This window comes from Neolamprologus multifasciatus, chromosome 23, assembly GCF_963576455.1.
Source record: "Neolamprologus multifasciatus chromosome 23, fNeoMul1.2, whole genome shotgun sequence".
NCBI classification, from domain to species: domain Eukaryota; kingdom Metazoa; phylum Chordata; class Actinopteri; order Cichliformes; family Cichlidae; genus Neolamprologus; species Neolamprologus multifasciatus.
In genome coordinates, this window is record NC_140460.1 from 9,482,913 (window position 1) to 9,501,140 (window position 18,228).

The window sequence follows — 18,228 nt, forward strand, 5'->3', positions numbered from 1 at the left end:
TGTAGCTGAAAATAGCCTCGTGTCCTCACCAGTGGCACAGTCATCCAATAACCTGTGAAAAGTAGAATGATTCTCTTTCCACAACCACATTTCTAATCTAAAGATTGTTTTAGGAAGAAATAAATAAACACACATTAAATTTAAAAAATAATGTAAAATGTTGGGGGCTGTGAGTTACTTGTTGTACACTGATTTGTTTAAAACCTAAATGTACTAAGTCTCAAAAAACATCCATGTACTGCACTGAAGAAAAACGAACTTAAATGAAGCCAGGGCCAGGTTGTACTTTCATGTAATACCAATCTGTACCAGGAGATGGTGCAGTGAGTCAGTCATTCTTATATACAACTGTAACCTGGCAACAGGCAAAGGCCTACCTGCACAACATAATTACAAAAACTGCCTTTAGGAATATTTTGAAAGCTTTTTACAGCAGTTTCAATTAATTAAAACTACTAACAAAATATAAAGAAACAAAAGCTATGATGTTACATCCAAGATGTGTATTTTGTAGCAGAGATAACATCTGAAGTTAAAATGAGGTCATGTAGCATTTTATAGCCATAATTAGCCAACTTAGTTTGTGGAAAGCATGAATTAAAAGTTGTCTTTTGGGGGTAGCAATAGATAATTTCTAACAAAGAATCTAATCTTTGTTGGTTGGGTGGAACCTTTTGCTAAAATGCTGCCACCTTGTGGTCAAATACGTCACCAAATTTTGAAGAAGTCATTTTTACCAGATTTCAAAAATTAATTTGTTAATGCTTTAAAACAACCTTTAAAATAAAAAAAATAAATTGTAAGGCAGTTAAATCACAAGCCTTGATGTCTGCTGTCTAAACCCTTCTTTGTGTGAAAAAATAGAATAACTCTTCAACTTCTTTAAAAAAGGTTTTTATTTCATATAAAGTTCTGCAGTATTTAAATTTAGAAACAAACATGATTTACTGTTAGCGTCGATATGACAAGTTATATCATCAGTACAACTCTGACCTGCTCCACCTGTCACACCAACCACAGTCTTGCTACAGTTCCTTGGCAACATATACAACAGTCTCACTCACAAAAATGTTTCACTTTGCTTAATTTAATCGAAGCAGTACGAAACATGGAAAATGCCTTAGATATTATTTAACTTCTTATTTGGTGACAACAATCACAAGAAAAAGAGGCTGAACTGGTTTTGAATAAAATCCTGACCTGGTTAAAGTTCTGAAGCTGTGGTTGAGGATGGGACAGAAAGAGAGCACCTGAGAGGACCAGATCTTCACCCACCAAAGAGTCCAACTGAACCAACAACAATGTTAAACACAGCAAAGTCTATGCTTTTAATCGTGACAACCCATGTGCGTCTTTCACTCACAGATGTGGACGAAACATTTACTTGATTTTGCAGTAAACTTTGGTTAACAACAACACATGTCTTTTTCCATAATGCACTTTTGAAAGAACACTGGTTAGAAAAGAGTGTCAGGTGCTGATAGTCAAAGTATGAAGTACAGTCTTGAGTGTATTAGTTATACATCATGCAAGTGTGCCTGAAACACTGTTAGATGTGAGGCTGGGACACTTCATGCATAGATCCTTCTGCCGATCGCGTGTGTCACAGGAAGACATCAGATTGCTAGCAGATTGTCAAAGCCGCCAGCAGCTCCATTGCACAAAACATTACTCATCGTTATCTAAAAGAAAGACAACAAAGAAAATCACGACAATTCAACAAAGCAGTTGGACCATTACTCCTAAAAGTAAACGACAGAGGAGGCGAGAGACAATGACAGCATTGTTATAATGAACAACAGAACCAAACATTTAACCTCACCAGGTCACTGGCAGCCATCTGCCAATCTGTACTGGTCTCATATTTGGATCTGTTGCAGCTCATCAGTTTATCTACTGTCTAAAACAAGCTTATCGAGCTTCTCTTTTTTTATTGTTTTTATATGCTGCCCCTTCCAAAGTTTGAAATGCAGTATGAGATGACAATAGTAAGAATTTTTGCCCTTTTTAACAAGAAGAAGAGCCAAAGGGAGGGAAAAAAAAGAAGAACTTGAGATTTTGGCACAATTAATAGACTAGGCTGCCTTACAACAGTTTGCTCTCTGATTGCTGCTTCAAAAATATATAATTATATCCACCACTGCGTGGATGTAAGCCATAAGATAACAGATCTAGAGACGAGCCCTCAGGGGAGATATCTGACATTTGCATCATCCATCTCTACTTCAGAAGACAGTAAAAATAGAAAACGAACGAACTATCAAACAAAGATGTTCAATTAGAAAATATATCTGAAGCCTGCTCCCATCCTGAGGGATTAACTGCTTTCTATTTCTGCTGTGGCCCCCCAAGTCCGACGACACGCTCAGCACAGAGCACGACAAAGAAAACAGAGTTAAGGGTGTCTTTCACATCTGCTCAGTCTCTTCACGACTTGGTGAAGAGACTGAGCAACAACGTGAGAAAAGAGGACAGAATTTTGACACGACGCTGATGCTGTCGCTGACTAGAACAATGAAAAGAAACCTGCTCGGATGTTTGTGGCTCAGAAGGAAAACGGTGTGAAAATTAAAAATTATATAAAAGAAAAAATACATAAATAAAATGAACCAGGTCCAAGTGAAAAACTCATTTGAACTCTTTTATTGTGTGTCATGTAAAAACATTAAATAATATCATTTTAAATGTTATTTATTTAAATCAGAGACACTGAAAAAGATAATTTGAAAAAAACTGTCACTCACCTTCTTGATAAGCGCCATCTGCCATCACTAGATGAAGGATGTTGGGATACAGATGCTGGTGCTCAGTTCCCAGAATGCTTAGGACCAAACTGGAGCCCAGGTCAATATTCTCATCCTCATCTTCATGTATGGCCTTGAGCATCAAAACAACAACAAGTCTCTTCAATCAGTCTTGTGATGTAACGCTTAAAAAGGACAGCACAGATGTATACGTTTTACATATGACTGCATTATTTTGGAGAATCAGTTAATGCAGAGAGAGACTAAACCACCACCCTTGACTGCAGTCCAATTCACCAATAAGACACCAATGGTTCCTCCAGTGGATGCTGGGCCCATGCGGATCACTTGGGCTGAATCTTATCCCATAGAGTCTGAGATTCCCCTTGGCTGGCTCCAGGGTGGGGCCTCAAAGCCCCTGATTTAGATGAGGTTTCTTGAATCGTGTCGTTTTTGAATATTACTTATTGTGGTCATACATTTTTCCAATTTTTCCTTGGGAGACACTACCAGCTATGTTCCATAGTTATATTATTGGGGCAAATTTCTCCCAACAACAAAGCTCCTTGGATCACTCAGGCAAGCAAAATGAGAACATGACAATTCATGGAGGGAGACTATGTCTGGTCTTTCACTTGGATGCAGGAAAAGTAGAGCCAAAATGAGTCTGCTGCAAAGGTTTGAGCATCTCGCTCCTCTTAGGTGAGGTGTTTTTCACACTGGGAGACCTTGGGCAGACCACGACATGCTAGAGAATATGTAATATACGCACCTCCCCCAACTCCCCACAAAAGTAGCTGCTTAGTCGGCTGTCCACACTGGAGAAGATGCACTTTGTCATGAACATAATCTTCAAATCTTGCTCTAAGCGGTTTCACTCACAAGCCATTTTCCTTCTAAAGAACTACACATGCCAACAGCATCACTATGCAAAATATACAAACCTTAATGACATCCCCTATAAGCTGAGCTGCAGTATTAAAGCAGACATCTCTACAGCTGAAATCTCCAAAACTGGGCACCTCATGCTAAAAACACTCCAGATATAGCACAGCGGTCCAGAGGAAAAAAAAAAATGTAAATTTGATTTTGGCTTGTATTGTCATTTTAACTGTGAAGTTATACGAACAAACTCCAGATTTCAAAGAGAAATAATGAATATTTCATACCTTAATCTTATTGTAGGCCTCAATGAACTTCTCAAAACCCATCTGCTGCTCCAGTTTGAACCGAAGCTCTTCCAGACGGCTGAAGATGCTGTCATGATGCTCCATCTCTCCGCCCTGCTCCTCTCCGCTGCCATCTGTTGTGGAGCAGAACCAATCACTTCACATAAAAATCTCAAAATTTTGGTCTTGAAAACTATGAAGGTGCTGAAGGAATATAGAATATTAATTAAAGATTATATTTAAGGTCTTAAGCAGTTTCAAACATAAAACAAGCTAAATGTAAAAACTAGAGTTAGGTAATGTTTTAAAGCAACCTGAGTAAAATAGACCAAAACATCTGAGTCTCTGTGATGTTCTGTCCTTACCCGAATGCCATTCTTCATTGAGCTGCCTGTTATTACTGTGGTTCTCCTCTCCCACACCATTGGTAAGCAATTCCCCTGCCTCCTCATCAGCAGGACTTCCATTTGAGCATTCCTCCTCCTCCTCTTCTTCCTCCTCATCGCCTTCATCATCTTCCTCTTCTTCATCCTCATCTTCATCGTCATCATCGTCTACCGCCATCTGATTGTTGTCCTGATCGATTTCAGCTGCGATCCTGTTGAAAAGCTCCTGGTCTCCGCTCTCAGAAGGGTTTCCATTAAAGTCGCCAGCTCCAACCTCCTCTTGCAGCAGTCTCTCCATGGATGCCCTGATGTCACGCAGATCTTCATCTTCATAAGCACTAAGAAACAGAACAAGGTTTCTTAGAAAACAATAGTTTTCCCTCTAATATTGTAGGGTCATTACCTTAAATATAAAGCTGCTTGCAATAGTTGTCATTGTAACAACTACCTGTCTTTATATAGTTTACAGATACAGGTCGTTGTTATTTCTGATTATGCCTATTCGAAAAATTAGAACCTTTGTCTTAAAAATACTACTTATGATCATGAACAGCTGGGCCAGAAAATGTCTTAGGATGTTTTTAGATTTCATGCTTTTCTTACTCCTCTGTCTCAGACTGGTCATCATCTTTTCCTGCCTCATCCAGGTCCTCAATTTCCAGGTTGTTGTCTGGAGCAACGCTAGCTTCGCCAGTCACTGTAACGTCCTGCTGAGAGCTGAAGAGTCGACTCAGGTCTGGTAGAGAGCATGTCCGCAGCATCTGCGGGCACAAACCAAACACAGTGACAGAATATTTTGAGTGTTTGACTAACACAACTGCAAGTGGAATTCATATGACACAATAAACAAGGGCTTAATATGCAAAGAAGGGGCCAGAATAGGACATGACTCTGTGACAAGATCCTATCCTATGTAGCCATTTTTTATATGCATATTAAAAATGTTGAGCTCTGCAGATCCCATTGTCCCTGATGAAGGTCGTGAAAGATAATGGTTGATGGATGCTCGTCCTGTAATATAAGACTCAGCGCAGGTTCAGACTGGGAGATTAATGGATTCATTTCAGCCTTCTCATTAATAAAGAAGACTGAAATCCTACCCAAAATACTGCACAAGCCTCTACATCACACCAGGGAGAAGAGATAAATGTCCTGAAACACCTGATCACTCTTACAGCTAACAATGTCCTGGGTTTAATACTTAAGAGAATTAACTTTAGAACTTCCCTTTATTATGTAACACAATGTCCGCACACACACAAAAAAAAGTGTTATATTCTGCTAGTAATCACCTTGGGGTTGTTGGCATCAAACATGCCTGTAGAAAGACCAATGAGGAGTGCATTCTGGTGTTTGGAGCGTAGAGGTGAGACAGAGCGTGAGCGAGAGGCCAGAGAGGAGGATGATTCATCCATGGAGGACTGGGCTGAGAGGATAGCGAGGGCGGCAGTGCGTCGGTGGGCCGGGGAACACAGTTTCATAAATAGGGGCTCCTCGTGCTGAGCTAAACCAGTAGAGAGGAAAAATGGGGGCAGGTTTAATTAAGATAATAATTACCCTGAAAAAAGTCATCTTGGCTCACTACACATTGATCTCACCTGATGGCTCAGGAGCTTTGTCTGCACTCTGCTCAGCCTCTTTGTTGCCTGTTGGTCTTATATCGCCCTCTGTTGGCCTGTAGAAGAAATCCAGCTTAGCTTTACAGACATGCATGTTGCCTTTGTACATTTATTTATTTAAAGGAGTTTTAAATCATAATAAAAAAAAAGCTCAATTTTCATTTTGGTATGAAAAATGCAAATTTTTGATTTCATTTAACACTCACATTTGCTGTTGGCCTTCCTGCTCCCAAGCCTGCTGCACACTGTTTGGAGGACGTGAGGCCTGTTTAGGGGTTTCCTCTAAAAACACCGACTCCAAGTCTGCTGGATCTAAAGGAATTTGAGCATCACTGGACTTAGCTGGGAAAAAAATAAAAATAAATAAAAATTTAAATAAACAGCAAAAGATTGGATCAATATCAGGTACTAACCCTGAGTCTCAGTAACGCTGGTTGGCAGTGTTGGGCTCTCTATTGCAGCAGCCATGGAGATTTCTTGATGTGAGGCCACATCTGTAGCTGCAGGACTCTCAGCCACTACAGGGGGTAACACTTCTTTAGGTATCTTCACAATGCCAGCTTCTGCTGTCATCTGGTTTAATTTAACTGAAAGAAACCAAGAGACAATAATAATAGTACATGACAAGCGCATATTATTTAAAGCAGCACCAAATAAGAAAAATGTAAAGATTAAAGGATTCTTCATCTCTCCATGTGTTGAAGTAAATTCAGACATGCTCTTGCAGTACTTTTCTACCTTAACTCACTATTTATGTAGTTTCTCATAAATAAATAAATAAATAAATCTGCAACTTTGGGACAAATACAGGGAAATATTCTCTAAATTTCACATCAAAACTATTCCTGCAGTACCAAGCAAAGTTTTTGGCCTAATTTAGTCAAATTGTCAGAAATTTTAAACAAAAAAACCCATGCCTTTTAATAGTGTAACATGACCTGTTGCTGTTCCTGTGATCACATTAACTTTGAGTCAGGAGAGAAAATAAATCCCAAAGACAAGACATGAGCCCAGAAGCTAACTGAATTTGTTTCATGTTGACACTCACATAAAAAAAAAAAAAAAAAAAAAAAAAAAAAAAAAAATCATCATGAGGTGAGAAACTAAGTAAGACTAACCAGGACTACAAGACTCGTCCTCACATATGGTGAGAGTCTCCAGTGGCTGGGTGAGTGGCTGAAGTTCTGCCTCCTTAAGTACCTTCAGCACCTGAGAGTCTGGACTTGCTCCCCACATCTTCCTGGGAGCATCTTCCTGTAGCACAGCCATCTGTATAACCTCACCCGCTGTTTGCTCTGAGACAAAAAAACAAAAACAAAACAACAAACAAACAAACAAACAAACAAACAAACAAACCAAAAACAGAAATAGAGAGAGACAGAGAGAGAGTGTAATACTCAGAGAGCAGTTATATGGAAAGCTGTGTGCTTGTTCTGACTCAGCGGGAAAGGACTTACCAATGGTCATGAGGGATGTATCCTCTAGAGTTTGCTGAGCTGCAGAGAGGACAAGTGGAACTCCTGCCTCCCACTTCTTCCTGTCACCACCAGAGGACGGCCTACCATCTGGAGATGCTGAAGTGGCTAATGAGATAACAGAAGGGGAAATTTGGCAAACCTGCCCTTTAGTAGAGAAACCAACAGATCCTGAATAGAAATCAACTGAAGAATTATAATGTCAAAACAAATATATTTCAATTGATCTGTTTAGATACAAGGCACTTCTTTGCAGAAATAAACTATATGAAAAACACAACATGATGATAATGGGAAATGTAGCAAGGAGCATAATCTCAAACAAACAAAAGATGAGATTAAAGCAAATCAAAGGTTAGGAGGTCACAGGTGTGATTTTATTGGTAGGCCCCTCAAACAGTAAAGTTTAGCAATGACTTAAATGGAGCAGCAGTTTTAGCTGACATCAAGTGTTCAAGACATTTGCTCTAGAACTGATGAGCTGAAACACTGAAAGCTGCATTTGTTATTATTTTGTTGTGATTCCAGTAATAGAGAGAACACCTGGTCCTAATTGCCTTAAAAGTCTGGATGTTTCATGAAGTATGAATAAATGTGAAATCTAAGTAGGTCCATTTGGTGCTTTGTAAAGCAGTACAAGGATTTTAAAGTAATCCAATTTTTTTTTAGTGTTAGCATGTTGCATGAGCTGCAGCTGTCTCATTGAATTTTTGACTTATGAAGTCATTGTTATAGTAATCTAACCTGCTTTAGACAGAAATCCTTTATTTTGATTTTAAATGTGGTTGTAGGCCAACTGTAACTTGCGTAATGCTTCTGTCAAAATTTAGGTCAGAGTCTGTTTATGCCACAATTTCTAGCTTGACATAGGTGTTAACGTTTATTCATACAGGCTAAAAAGGCCAATTTCCTTTGTTTTATTTGGTTAAAATTTAAAAGATGAAATGATAAACACACTCACTAAATAGCAAAGACGACAGATGGTGGTCAGATGTCCACCACATTTTCAACTATGTGCATTTACTGCTTTTTTTTTTTAGAAGACTGAGCCTTTAATGACGCTTTAGAGTTTGTATATGTGTAATAAACGTTTGTGGGTAAAGCATTTTATAAACTTTATTTTTGGGAGGAAAACAAACCTTTTTTTGGCTGTTAATCACATTTGACTGGTGATTCTATACATGCAGTTTTTAAGCTTTGGCTCAGTTACCCTATGTCCAAATCGGGGCTTTCAAAAAAACTGCCCAGTCGTTTTATGAAGTTCGCTGCAAGTTGTGAGACTTCTGTTTGTCAGGGCATGGCACACCACAAAAAAAGACAAAACAAAGCAAAACATACTGGAATCCTCTTAATCCATCTCTAGTTAGACTCAACTCACTGCTTGCTGTGGCACACGTTTCCTCTAAAGTTTGCTGAGCCATGGGAAGTACAGGTAGCTCTGCTGCTTCCCACTTCTTCCGGTCTTCATTGGAAGAGGGGCGCTTGTCTGTATCCGACTGGTTTTGGGTTGGAGCAGGAATTGATTCTGCTGGGGCCGAAGGAGACTCCTCCACCTCCTCTACTGGGCTTTGAGCTTTAAGGTTCTGGTTAAGTCTGCGCAGAATCTGCTTCTTCTCACTCTGTTACACAGAAGTGATTGCATAACAGTATTTTTCTTCATTAGAACGAATGGCGTTGTTATTTGATTTCATAAATTTTAAACAACTAATCACCTCACCTGGATCACGGTTGCAGACTCTGGTTCAGGCAAGCTCTCCTTTAGTGGAGTCATCTGTAAAAAAAAAAAAAAAAAGCCAAATTCATGTAGCTAATAAATAAATATCCCATAGTACTGTGAGAGATAGTGTTACACATCAATTATATACTGACTGCTCCAACGTTCTTTAGGGCAGCAGTCATGGATATAGCTGGGGTGGAGGGTTTGGGTGTAGGCAGGGCTGGAGTTTTGGCAGCTGGTTCTGGCTGAGAGGGGCCTGGCTGTGGAAGAGGACTATCAGAGGTAGACGATACTGCTTCTGAGGCCACTATATTTGCTCCCGCCATGCCACCTTTGACCCCTCGTGCTGCAAGCTTCCATAACAGTCAATATGCAAAGTTAGCTTATACTTTAACTAATGCACCAGTAAGGTCACACTAAGACAAGACAGGGATGAACCAAAAACAAATGCTTACATGGTCCTCCCATGCCCTTTTTTCTCTCTCATATGCTTCTCTCCTCTTCTTCTCTAGCTGCTCTTTCAGAAGAGCTGCACGGGCATTAGCTTGTGCCTGCAAAACAGAACAAAACAATGACACGCTTTGATAAATGTTACACATTATTTCTGTCTATTATTATTTTTTATTATATTAAACTCTCTCCTCCCTTTTTCCTCCAGTTACAATTGGCTGGGAAGGCTAAACTGCATGCACACTAATCGAGAGGGTCATCTCTCCTCCACCAGTACAGACCTTTGTCTTTTGCAGTTTTGTTTATTATAAGTTGACTTGGGAATTACCGATGGTCCCGTTTTCATATTTTGCTTGAAGTAGTTTTGTTTCTAAACATTAGTTCAGGAGAAAACATTGATACCGGTGACCCACTGGGTGGTTGTTTCGAGGTTTAGGGTTAGTCACTATTTTTGCTTAATAAAGCATGTTTTGATCTGTGGAAGTTTTGTGAAATCTCACGTGTTTGGTTACTCTGAGCCGTGGATTTTAGGGGCTGTAGCAATGATCAAAATATGATTACTAAAAATAGGGCTGTACAAAATCCAATGTCTTCTCTGATGACAGTGTTTTTTTTATATTTTCCGGTGCTGTTTCAGGACAAAACGACAGCCATGACTTTTTAAGCCTCTTTACAGCAACAAGTTACAGGCAAAGCAGAAAAGGAAGAGAATTACATCATCTTCCTCTTGCTGTCGTTTTAATCATTGTTAACGTCTCTGCAAATAAGGTTATCAAATAAACATCGGATATTGGAAAATGCAATTGTTTTTTGCTTCTTCTAGACTCACTTTTAAAGCCTCTATCTTCTTTCTCCTGAGCTCGGCCTCCTCACTGGACTCCTGGCTGTCAGAACCATCGCTATCATACTGAAATACACAGGAAGCAACATCAACACCCAGGAGACAAAATTGTCAGCAAAAACTGAAAACCACCTTCATTATTGGCACCCTGTGAAGAGGTGGAATAATGTACCTTCTCTCCTCTGAGTCGAGCTTTGATCTGCTGGCGCTCATTGAAGTTCTGCAAGCGGATCTGTCTGAGCCTTGCCAAGTACTCCTGAGAACAAATACAGAAATGTTACATACTGAATGAACACACACAAAGCAGAGAGTACAGTACTGATATTAGCAGACATACAAAAAACAAAACAAAAAATGCTTTGTTGGGACTTGTACATAAAAAAAAAAAAAAGGTTATACACAAAGACATCAGCCATTTAGATAAAATAACAAAAAACAAAACAAAAGACAACACAAATTTACAATCAGCAATGAAGATGTATTCCATTCAGAGCAAAACATTTATGACCAAACTCAAAACTCGGGTGGTTATTTGAAATGAGACAGCAGCCATAACTGGGATAATGGAACACCACACATTGCACAAGGAGTGGCAATGAGTTTGAGCTGCTGGGTTGAACTGTGGGCGGGTCAAAGGGAGCTTCGTGCAGACGTGTGAAACGTGCCAAGCCAGACGTGCTGTGAGTAAGGTGAAGTGTGAGGCTGGGCGTTCAGGCCTTGGCCTCCTACCTCCTCCTCTTTGTTGGCTTTAGACCTCCTGCACCGAACACCACCAGCCCGGCCTCCATAGATTGCTGCCAGGTTTTGCCGAGTACCCTGTTTACCATTTAATTTAACCACACTTTAGGACACGGGCCCTAACAGCTAGCTGCCACAAGATTATGTGTAAGACAAAAATAATAGAAAAGGATAAAAACATTCGCAGGCAGTCGTTTGATTCTCAGTGTGATTTGCAGTCACAGGTCTATAATTGATTCAATATTGAGACCGGAAATAGAGCTTAATTAAGCTGTTAGATTGACAACGCTTCTTACTAAATATCAATATCGGTTTTTATTTCTGTTCATATAAATTTCACCAGTATAGTAACAGGTTATCATGTAGTGTTTTCATGATGGGGACTATATACTTATTAGTAGTTACAATATGTACCAGCTGTCCTTCAGCACGGGCTTTGTTGAGCATAGCTTCCCTCCTCCGCTGCAAAAACTCCTCAACTTGAAAGGCTCGCCCAACTGCCATTTGACCGCGCTGCCTGTGAAAAAAACACAGTAATAAATATTCGTACTCAACTTTTACACTGTTGAGAACAACAACACAGCTATGTGACTAGCTGACCTGCTAATATGGGCTTGTTTGGAAACATGCTGCAGCCTGTGGAGTTCTCTCTTGATTACGTCAGGGTCTAGTCGTCGAGCAGGGCTGTTAGGAAGCACTGTGCCTGCAGCAGCTGGTACACTAGTCAGTACATAAATAGGCAATGTCATTACAAGTACTACTTAACACACATAAACAGCCAAAAATAAATAAATAAAATAACCTTACCGAATGGGACTGCAAGGTCCAGCTGAGGAGCTCTCCCTGCTGACATCTTTAGGCGTCGGTTTAGCCATTTGGTCGAGGATTGCATGGTAGTGTTCATAAGGGCTTTTACCAGGGAGAGGAGCTAGAGTAGAACCCTGAACAGCAGCAACATGTGCACCTCTCTTTCCACCTCCTACAAAACACTGAGTACGGAGAACAAAACAATGTCGCAACCCTCGCTGAGGGCATCCTGACATAACTCTTTATATGACAAAAACGGAAAAAAATATACATTACCTTTCTCTCTGGGCTGCTACCTCCACTAGAACTCAAGACATGCTTCCAGCCTTGTTCTCTTGCTTGGTTTATTCGATTGATCTGTAAGAGATCAAAGGTTTAGATTTAGGTTTAGCTGTACAGAGTGTGTGAACTACAAATGCACTGTGGAGCTCAGATCAATCATCTAGCAGAAGATAAAGAAAATATCCAGACTAAACCCCCCCCCCCTCCACTGCTGCCACTGACCTGCAGACTGTGCTTTGACAACTCATGTGTTAGTTTATCATTTACCTTCATATAAAAATGTTGCCAACATTTAGGAAGCTTAAAACTATAGTACACAAAAAGTTAGGGTCATGGTGGCCATAGCCATAAATTTCTATACAATCAGTGTTCTCAAACTGTGTTCTAGGCCATGGGGCGAATATAGAGTGAAACTGAACTGAATAAATAGACTTTTTTTAAGAATTTTACTTGATTAAAATTTATATTTAATAGTTTTTTTAACTTTGTCCTAAAAAGGATCCCCTTTCCTTCACTAATGAAATAAAAACTAAATAAAAACCACACACCCAAGCTCAGTTAATCACCCACCTTTTCCTTTTCATATCTCTTCATCTGCTCCGCTTTCAACATGAACATCTGAAAGAAAGAAAGACTTTAGTTTGAAAAGTATAAAAACTTTTTGCATGGAGATATAGAAACTAAACAGTATGCTCACCTGCTCTCTCTGTTTCCTTTCTTTCTCGATCATGTCCATCCTCTTCTTTCTGATGCCATCCTACAGAATGACACAAAACCATTCAAACCCCAAAATAGACATCTTAAAGAAACCCGGCTCAAGGGAAAGAGCCAGCAGGACTGCTCTGTCAGAGGTCAGGTGGGCGAGGAGGAAAAGTTTGGTTAAAAGAGAAAGCTATATCAGGCAGAGCACTCCGAATGGGCCGGGAGCGGACAACAGGTGAAGATGGGGAGCAAGTGCAATGAGAGGGAGCAAAATTGAAAATGCTAATAAGAAGGGACCTTCACGTGTAAGTGAATGGCGAGAGAAAAAAAAAAAAAAAAAAGGGAGCCTATTAGAGAATATAATATGGCGCTCTCAGTGTACCTCGTGTTTTTTCCTCTCTTCTTCCACTTGACTCACTCTTCTCTGGAGGGTTGCTGGGAGAAGGGCCTGAGCAACATACGACACTGGGCTTCAGAGGTAGCCAACATAACATGATGTACCAATACACACTTACTCACACACACACACACACACACAAATGGAAGAAGCATTGACAACAAATACAGCTTCTGGCATAAGAAGGCAAACCCGTCCCCCCCCAAAAATAAAACAAACGTCATGACTAAAGATCGGTCATACCAGCTTGTCATCAACAATAACAGCCTACTAACCGGTTTGTGTTTTCCAGCTGGTTTCTTGTCTGCAGGCTTTCTGGCTCCATCTGGGACCTTCCTCACAGTTAAAGGCACTCCGTATTTGGCGGCTGGTTTTGTAATCTTCTGGGCTGAGGCTGATATTATGAGATATCCAGAAGTAATTTAGAAGAAACACTCAAAAACTAACAAAATTTGTATTTTAGTCAGCCACACACACACACACACACACACACACACACACACACACACACGTGTATTTTCACATCATAATAAAAATCAAAAAGAAATGAGCAGATTATTGTACAAAAGATGCAAAAGTCCAGCATTCTTCATTTATCAGTTTTGATTTAAGGTGTCAAGGTCCTCTATAATGCCATGAATGTGTGCCTGACTTGGTGGCTGATTAGTTCTAGAATCTACAAACAAGCTGTAGAAGACAGACCCCATGTAGTCTTCTTCATGACGAGTTTGCTCACCTGATGGCACCTGTGCCACACCCGATTTAGGCTGCTTGTGAAGAAAAGTATGGCGAAATTCCTGAGCAATGATCTGAAATGAGTAAGAAATTTAATGAGCAATCTACTTTTTGCAAAAAACAAACAAACAAAAAAAAAACCCAAAGAATTAACAATCAGCTGCAGAGTCTACCTGTGGTGTGAGAAATTTCTCAATCCTGCAGGAGAGGAAAGGTTTGTCCAGTATGCTGTTGACTGAGGGTCGCTCTCGAGGGTCACGTTTAAACAGCTGTGCAAGGAGAGATCGCAGTTCTTGGGAGTAGTGACAAGACACAGGAGGGTACGACCCGCGAATTATCTTAAGAACCAAGTTCTTCATGTTGCCAGCCTCAAACTGAGAATAAACAAATGCAAAGGCTCACACAGCTGTAACCACTGCATAGAAATTACTGAAGACAATTGAACTATATAGGGATTCTTAATGTGGGGACTGTACTGGATTACAGATTTAATTAGGAATTAATATACTGGAAATCAATTTCAGTATATTATCTAACAGTACATTATCTAACTACAGTTATACATATAGAATATACAGGGAAGAGATCAAAATTAGTATGTGAGAGAATAGTAAATGATAATAATAATTAAACAGCTCACACAGAATACTTACTGCATGCTTAAGAGTGCACATTTCATACAGAACACACCCTAGGGCCCAAATATCACTGCAGCAGAAAGGAAAAGCAAGGAAAATGAGAGGCAAGAACATACAAATGGGTAGGCAGGGATAAGTTCTGGGTTAAATTTATTATTCATTCAATAAGGTATCAACAGTCAAGTGCATGCCCTTTCCTTTCCTTTTATAAGCTGAGATGAAAACAAGACTTTATTGACAAGAAAACTCCAGATCATTTAGACTGGGCTAAATTTACTTCACTCATTGTAACTAAAGTGGGTTAAATTGCATGTACACTTAAAATAGTTAAGGAGAAAAATCAATACCAGCTTCCTGCTGTAGATGTAAGCGAGCAAGTTTACTCAATAAAAAGGCGAGGTGATATCCTTACATTACACTGTAGCCACCGCCTAATCCTGCAGACTCAAGATTCAGTGGGGAGACACCTTGTCCCATTGATTACTATTGAATTTGCTTGACAACTAGACACCAATGTACGATATTCCAGAAGTCCAAGTACCTTTTGTTATTGTATGGTTTATTTTCACAGATCTCTGGTGACAGGTAATATGGTGTTCCTATGCATGTTCTTGCCAGTTCTACAGTGCTGAAAAACAGAAAAATAGCACATTTTAATATTAAAGCTTCAATATTTCAAATAAGCACTGTCTAATGTGCAAAAATACAAACAATGACATAAATCAAAGCAAAAACAGCTGTAAAAAAGGGAAAAATCAACATCAATAATAAATGCACCTAAGAACCTCAGAATATAATGTATAAGTACATAAAACACGTAATACATTATAAGATCAGACATATTTGCTTTAACCAAAAGATATTTCTGTGTAAGAACAGTTAAAAAGTGTACAAATAACAAACTTCAACAAAATAAACTATAATATTTTTTAAATGTAGTAAAACAGAATGTCTTATTACCAGAAATGCAAAGTGTTCTTCAACTTTTAGTCTGGAATCTATGCTTAATGAAAAACTGCAGGGCTATTTAGACAACAGTGTGCATACCTGTTCAGCACCCTTGCAATTCCAAAGTCTCCAAGCTGAACTGTTCCATCTTTTGTCAAAAAGATGTTCTACACAAGCATTATGAGAACACATGTAAATAATCCAATACATGCAAACAAACAACTTATCACTTAAAGGGAATCTTGTGATTTATGAAAGAATACCTGCGATTTTATGTCTCTGTGGAGAATTTTTCGATCGTGTACATGCTTGAGCGCTAGGCAGATCTGCACAAGCCAATCTAGGATCTCAAAAAGGGAGACTACAGTAAACCATATGTATTGTGATCAGTTTAACCAAATATCTGTATACTGTTTGCACAGTGACTGCCTCGAGTAGTTGCTGGCTTACTTGCGCTTCTGAGAACAGTACCCCTTTCTGAGAGTTGATCTTTTTGAATAGGTCTCCACCCTCGCAGTAGTCCATCACAATATACAGGCAGCCACCCTCTGGGGGAAAAAAATACAAATAAAATAAAAAACTTATAGTATGTAGTTATCACACAGTGCAAATTTGATAATATTTTCTTCACATAAACAGATGAGCTATTTGAATGGCATTAATACCTTCAAAAGATTCCTTATACTGGACGATGTTTGGATGACTCATGTTGGCAAGAACAGCAACTTCCTTCCGAGATTCCTGCCTCTCTTTGCTGGACATCTGTCAAAGTAATGAATAGGAGGGTAACGAGATGAAGCGCACGCTGAAAAGAACATGCCAAGCTTGTGTAAAAAATATGCACAGACGCTTACTCCAGATATGCCAATCTCCTTGATGACATATTGGTGTCCATCATCTTTGGATTTGACCAGGATAGCCTTTCCAAATGAACCTTCCCCAATTTTCTTCACCTTTTCGTACTTGTCCATGTTATTGGAATGACTGGCTCCACATGCTGGATCTACAAAGACATCAAGAACATGCTAATGCTATTGCTCGGTGTAACTAGGCTTTAATCGGGCGTTCTGTGACAGAAGCTTTATAAAAGGCAAACATTTGGTAGTCTTAATAATGACAATTGTGCGTAGTCCTGGAAATGTAATGTTAGCTCCATTGTGGACCGCTGTCAGACAGAAAATGAGACGGACTGTGATGCTGAGATGCAAGACACAACACAGCTGGTAGCAAAACAGCTAGCGTTCCCGTTACTTAGAAGCTAGAAGAAGATGGGAGTTTCATAAAATATTTACCTTGTGAATATACAAAACTCTGGCTGATATAATATCACCGGCTCACTGCGTAGCCGTATACGTTTCTGTGTGCCTTACCATTAGTCTTTTCTCGCTGCCTTGCTCATAGAGGTTCGGGTACTTGATACTGTCCTCGCACTCTCTATCTAACTACGGCTACATTTTTGTACGTTTTCATTGGTCAGATGTACCAAGACCGAACATTAATTGGTGGACACGACTGTCCATTATCTCTTATTGTGGATGACGCTTACCAGTCTCCTCCCCCAATGACACCGTTGCTGTGGACATTTTCCATAGCAACCGCAAACCAACTGAGAAGCATGGAGAACGTGAAACGTTTGGCGATTAATTTAGTTAAAATGTATTTATTTTCTAGTTACTTCATCTAGTATTATGTATCTAAACCACAGAGATTCGCTAAATTTAGTAACACACTATCCTCGTAATACCTGTGTGGAGTACCGTAACTGTCAAACTGAAAGACCACAGCATTGATTCAAATTATAAATTATAAATCATATTTATTATATAAAAGCTGCTTCTGTATTTATTATCTAATTGTCTATTTATTTATTTATAAAATATTTATAAAATTCTCCATTTTTTTTACTTTTCGAAGTGTTCAGTATGGATAGGCTTCAAGGTTTATTGATTCCATTGGTATTGACTTCAAATATATCTTAAATCAATTATTACAGTTTGGTAATGAAAAACATAAACACCCACCATGGTGGATAAGTTATTGCAGTGTGAACTTAATTTAATTGTTTGGTAAACACTAGTTTAGTGCTCCTGCAGCAATTGCAGTAGTCTTTCTCTTTGGATGGTGGGTCAGACATTTAATGAAATAATTTCCCCAATTTAATCTTATTTTCACAGCATTTAGTAACATTCTTTATTTAGTGATTCATTTATTTCAGTCTTATTTTAGGTTTAGGTCTTCCGTACTTTATGCGGACTCTGCGACAGAAAAACCTGACAAAAACCTGAAAGTCATATATAAAGTATACTGTATATTTAAATAGGTATGGCATAGTGGCATACTATATATTTCGGAATTTGGCTGTTTATACGCAGCAAAATGAAATTCACAAAGGTATTCGTCTTTCAAATGTAATATCGCAAACGATTAAGCAACAAAAATACATATCTCAGTGTAAAATTCTGTTTTATTTAATTTAATTTAATTTTTTTTAAAATTTAGACTAAATTCCTAAACACATTCACTGGATTTACAAGCCGCGGTGACGCGGGCGGCTCGCTCACGCCTCCTTGTTTGATTGTA

General features: G+C 39.1%; 1 protein-coding gene across 5 annotated transcripts; it reads right to left on the minus strand.

Moving 5' to 3' along the window:
- Positions 1-878: 878 nt before the first annotated feature.
- On the minus strand, positions 879-17,197 carry nek1 (NIMA-related kinase 1). Of its 5 annotated transcripts, none has more exons than XM_085151199.1 (36): positions 16,941-17,197; positions 16,503-16,651; positions 16,314-16,410; positions 16,099-16,196; positions 15,912-15,995; positions 15,748-15,815; positions 15,242-15,328; positions 14,716-14,770; positions 14,236-14,436; positions 14,064-14,136; positions 13,603-13,721; positions 13,313-13,378; positions 12,926-12,985; positions 12,799-12,846; positions 12,223-12,303; positions 11,947-12,128; positions 11,740-11,859; positions 11,554-11,656; positions 11,131-11,217; positions 10,574-10,657; positions 10,390-10,467; positions 9,566-9,661; positions 9,263-9,463; positions 9,111-9,164; positions 8,772-9,012; positions 7,376-7,501; positions 7,037-7,213; positions 6,332-6,505; positions 6,125-6,260; positions 5,898-5,974; positions 5,592-5,803; positions 4,903-5,060; positions 4,279-4,637; positions 3,914-4,047; positions 2,745-2,877; positions 879-1,682 (listed from the first exon to the last, which is right to left on the minus strand). In XM_085151199.1, the coding sequence occupies exons 2-36, from the start codon at positions 16,617-16,619 to the stop codon at positions 1,669-1,671; spliced, it is 4,200 nt and encodes a 1,399-aa protein (XP_085007325.1). In that variant the 5' UTR covers positions 16,620-16,651; positions 16,941-17,197; the 3' UTR covers positions 879-1,668. The 5 variants fall into 5 exon arrangements, with proteins under 5 accessions (XP_085007325.1, XP_085007324.1, XP_085007326.1 ...); XM_085151198.1 differs by having other exon boundaries at positions 17,019-17,196; XM_085151200.1 differs by having other exon boundaries at positions 6,125-6,230; positions 17,019-17,195.
- Positions 17,198-18,228: the final 1,031 nt, after the last annotated feature.